The sequence below is a fragment of the Formica exsecta genome, unplaced genomic scaffold, assembly GCF_003651465.1.
Source record: "Formica exsecta isolate Colony F162 unplaced genomic scaffold, ASM365146v1 scaffold116, whole genome shotgun sequence".
Classification (NCBI taxonomy): Eukaryota; Metazoa; Arthropoda; class Insecta; order Hymenoptera; family Formicidae; genus Formica; species Formica exsecta.
In genome coordinates this window covers 489260-491966 of record NW_021848499.1, presented here as the reverse complement: position 1 = coordinate 491966, position 2707 = coordinate 489260, and the positions used below count along the sequence as shown (strand labels likewise).

Genomic DNA, 2707 nt, shown 5'->3' with positions numbered 1-2707 from the left:
TATATATATATATACATGAGTCTTATCGCTCTATAAATTGGCAGATATATTGTTTGTTATTTGTGCAAACCGTATATTTATGCATAATTACTATAGCAATATAAAAGAAAAATATATGTCTATATCTTTTTTTCTTACAGTTCTTACGTCATCAGCACCTTATAAAATATGAATATGATGTAATATATATTCTGATTATTAGTTTTGATTATTGCCAATATAATGTTTCAAAATATATTTGTTTGAAATTCATATACATCGCAATATACTAAAAACGATTAAGTATATTGATTATTCATTGTTAGCTATTCGCGCGCTATTATTCAAAAGCAAAGATAAGTTCAAAAATCATCTATTACTGAGAACTGATTATGTAATCCAATGTCGAATCAACTTATTATCTGAATAATTCATTAAATTTTTAATCTGTTTTTTTATAACTATGCAAATTTGCACTGGCTTGTTGTTCTCGGCCTAACTTTCTTCCATTAACTACGAGTACAATTGGAGTTTCAACGCGAATAGATTTGTAGTCAAATTCCTAAAAATAAAGAAAAAATATATTAATGTAAATTCGATAAAATCGATTTGTGTGAGTGTAAAAACATGCTTATAATACTAACATTATTCATATAGGAGAATTTTTGATATATGACAAAAGGCTCTGGTATACCAACAGAATCCCCGATCGTAACTCCTCGACCTTTAGCTAGATTGTATACAGTAACAACAATACATGTCTTTTGCTCATCCACAAGACAAAAAGCACTGAATAAAAAAAAATTAAGTAATTATTTGCTTTAATAAGTAAATATTAAACAAAGAATTGATTTTTCTACTTTATATGCACAATAATATGAATAAATACTTACAATGGAACACAATCCGAGTCTTGTATCCAACAAATCACTTTTCCAAATACAACTTTCTCAGTATTCAGTCCAAGAGCTAATTCTTTTAATGGAATTAAATCTAACTTTAAAGATTTTTCTCCAGATATGTATGAGCCACCTTTGTATGGTCCTAAGTGTTTAATATCCAATGCCTATATTTAATCATAAACCTATAAATATGTTTGTTATGCCAAAATCATATTACAATTATTAATATTTTAAATTCTACTAATTATTACTAATTTTTATATTTAATTTTTATATATACCTGTATCAATTGGTATAATCTTTTTGGTTTTACATGTCCATTGTGATTAATTGAATTTTGAATATCTTTAAGATATTTTAATAATTCATCTCGTTTGTTGTGTGGTGTTTCCCATAGGGGATCGAGTGCCATCGCATTTTCAAATGATTGTAATGCTAATTTATATTCTTCTTGATATTTTAAAGCCTAAAACAAATTTCAAATAGTTTCAAACATCTAATTAAAAAATAATAAGTATTAAAATAAAGATTACAAAATTTAATTTCGACACTTACTACTGCCTTATTATAAAACAAATCCGGATTACTTCTTGCAATGATATCTTTCTCCTAAAAAAAAAATAGTACAATTTCAATTTTTAAAGAACAAAGTATATGTATTATATACAACATGTAATTAAAGGAGAAAGAATAAATAAATATTCATAACTAATTTACCGCTTGTATATATGCTGACATGCATAGACGTAATGTATTTGGGCTTTGTGCAACTGTAAAGAAAGAAGACAAGTAAGAATTTCCTAATATGGCCCAAGAGATTCCATCGCTTGTATCGAGGCTTACAGCTTCTTTAGCATACTCAACTCCCTGTTGAATATTTTTTGTCCGTTGCTCAATAGATGAAGTTTGTTCTTGTCTAAGCACCATTGACAAATTTCGCAAAGATACTTTGTTCCTATCCTGGAAAAGATAAAATATATATATATATACAATAAATTCTTAAACAGAAAATTTGTGGAGACTGAGGAAAAAGAAAATATACATGTTGCAGAGCACCAGCAAAACAATTTTTTGCTTGTTTTATATCATCATTCTTCCAATAACATTCCCCTAATTCATTCCACGCTTCTATTAATTTAGGTTCTAATTTCACAGCTTTACTTAAAAGTTCCTCTGCCTGTGGAATAAAACGATCCACTACATTCAAAGCTCTTCCTTTTAAATAATAATATTTTGCACGTGAGCCATCAATCTCGTATCCTTTACATTCATCAAACTTGCTCAGTGTGTCTTTCATCTCCTTTTCGACATCAGTATTTTTCTTTATTGCTTCATCGATAGAATGTGTTTCAAAGTAGCGATCTCGAAAGAGATACAAGGCTTTCACTTTTTCCTGAAATTAAAGTTATAACTAGTAGATATATATAACAACAGTAACATGTTGCTTTAAATTAAATAAATTATACAAAAAGAATATTTAACATACTGTTAATGCTACAATCGGATCTTCCTTGATCGTATTTGAATTCTTCGCACCTGCAACAACTTTGTCATCTATAATTGCAGACATTTTTCTCAAGTTATACTATGTGATGTGCAATAAATAAACATTATTCTTTTATGCGTCACATGTCTTTCAGGTAACGGAAGGCTTTATTTATAATTTGTTGCAGTTTTATGAATTTTCTCATGGCATAAAATCATTCCCAAACTGTCAAAAACGATAAACGTGCGTAATAGTGCGTAAAGATTACGTATTTGACGTATTGTTATGAACGGAGAATACGTGAAAATATGTTGCATTCTCATACATGAACATATGATTG

The 2707-nt window shown here is 28.1% G+C and overlaps 1 protein-coding gene across 1 annotated transcript; it reads right to left on the bottom strand.

Moving 5' to 3' along the window:
• Nucleotides 1-202: 202 nt before the first annotated feature.
• Nucleotides 203-2707, bottom strand: LOC115239358 (tetratricopeptide repeat protein 5-like). Its single transcript, XM_029813841.1, has 8 exons — nucleotides 2368-2707; nucleotides 1924-2274; nucleotides 1599-1841; nucleotides 1437-1490; nucleotides 1162-1347; nucleotides 873-1045; nucleotides 624-768; nucleotides 203-541 (listed from the first exon to the last, which is right to left on the bottom strand). Exons 1-8 carry the CDS (start codon nucleotides 2449-2451, stop codon nucleotides 422-424), a joined length of 1356 nt encoding a protein of 451 aa, XP_029669701.1. The 5' UTR covers nucleotides 2452-2707; the 3' UTR covers nucleotides 203-421.

Bases quoted from the DNA above. Each gene is read 5' to 3' on its own strand.
- LOC115239358 (XM_029813841.1), bottom strand. From the start codon at position 2,451: ATGTCTGCAATTATAGATGACAAAGTTGTTGCAGGTGCGAAGAATTCA. The intron at 1,348-1,436 runs GTAAGTGTCGAA...AATTTGTTTTAG, and splicing joins TGTTTTATAATAAGGCAGTA to GCTTTAAAATATCAAGAAGA. The intron at 1,046-1,161 runs GTATATATAAAA...GATTAAATATAG, and splicing joins GATTATACCAATTGATACAG to GCATTGGATATTAAACACTT.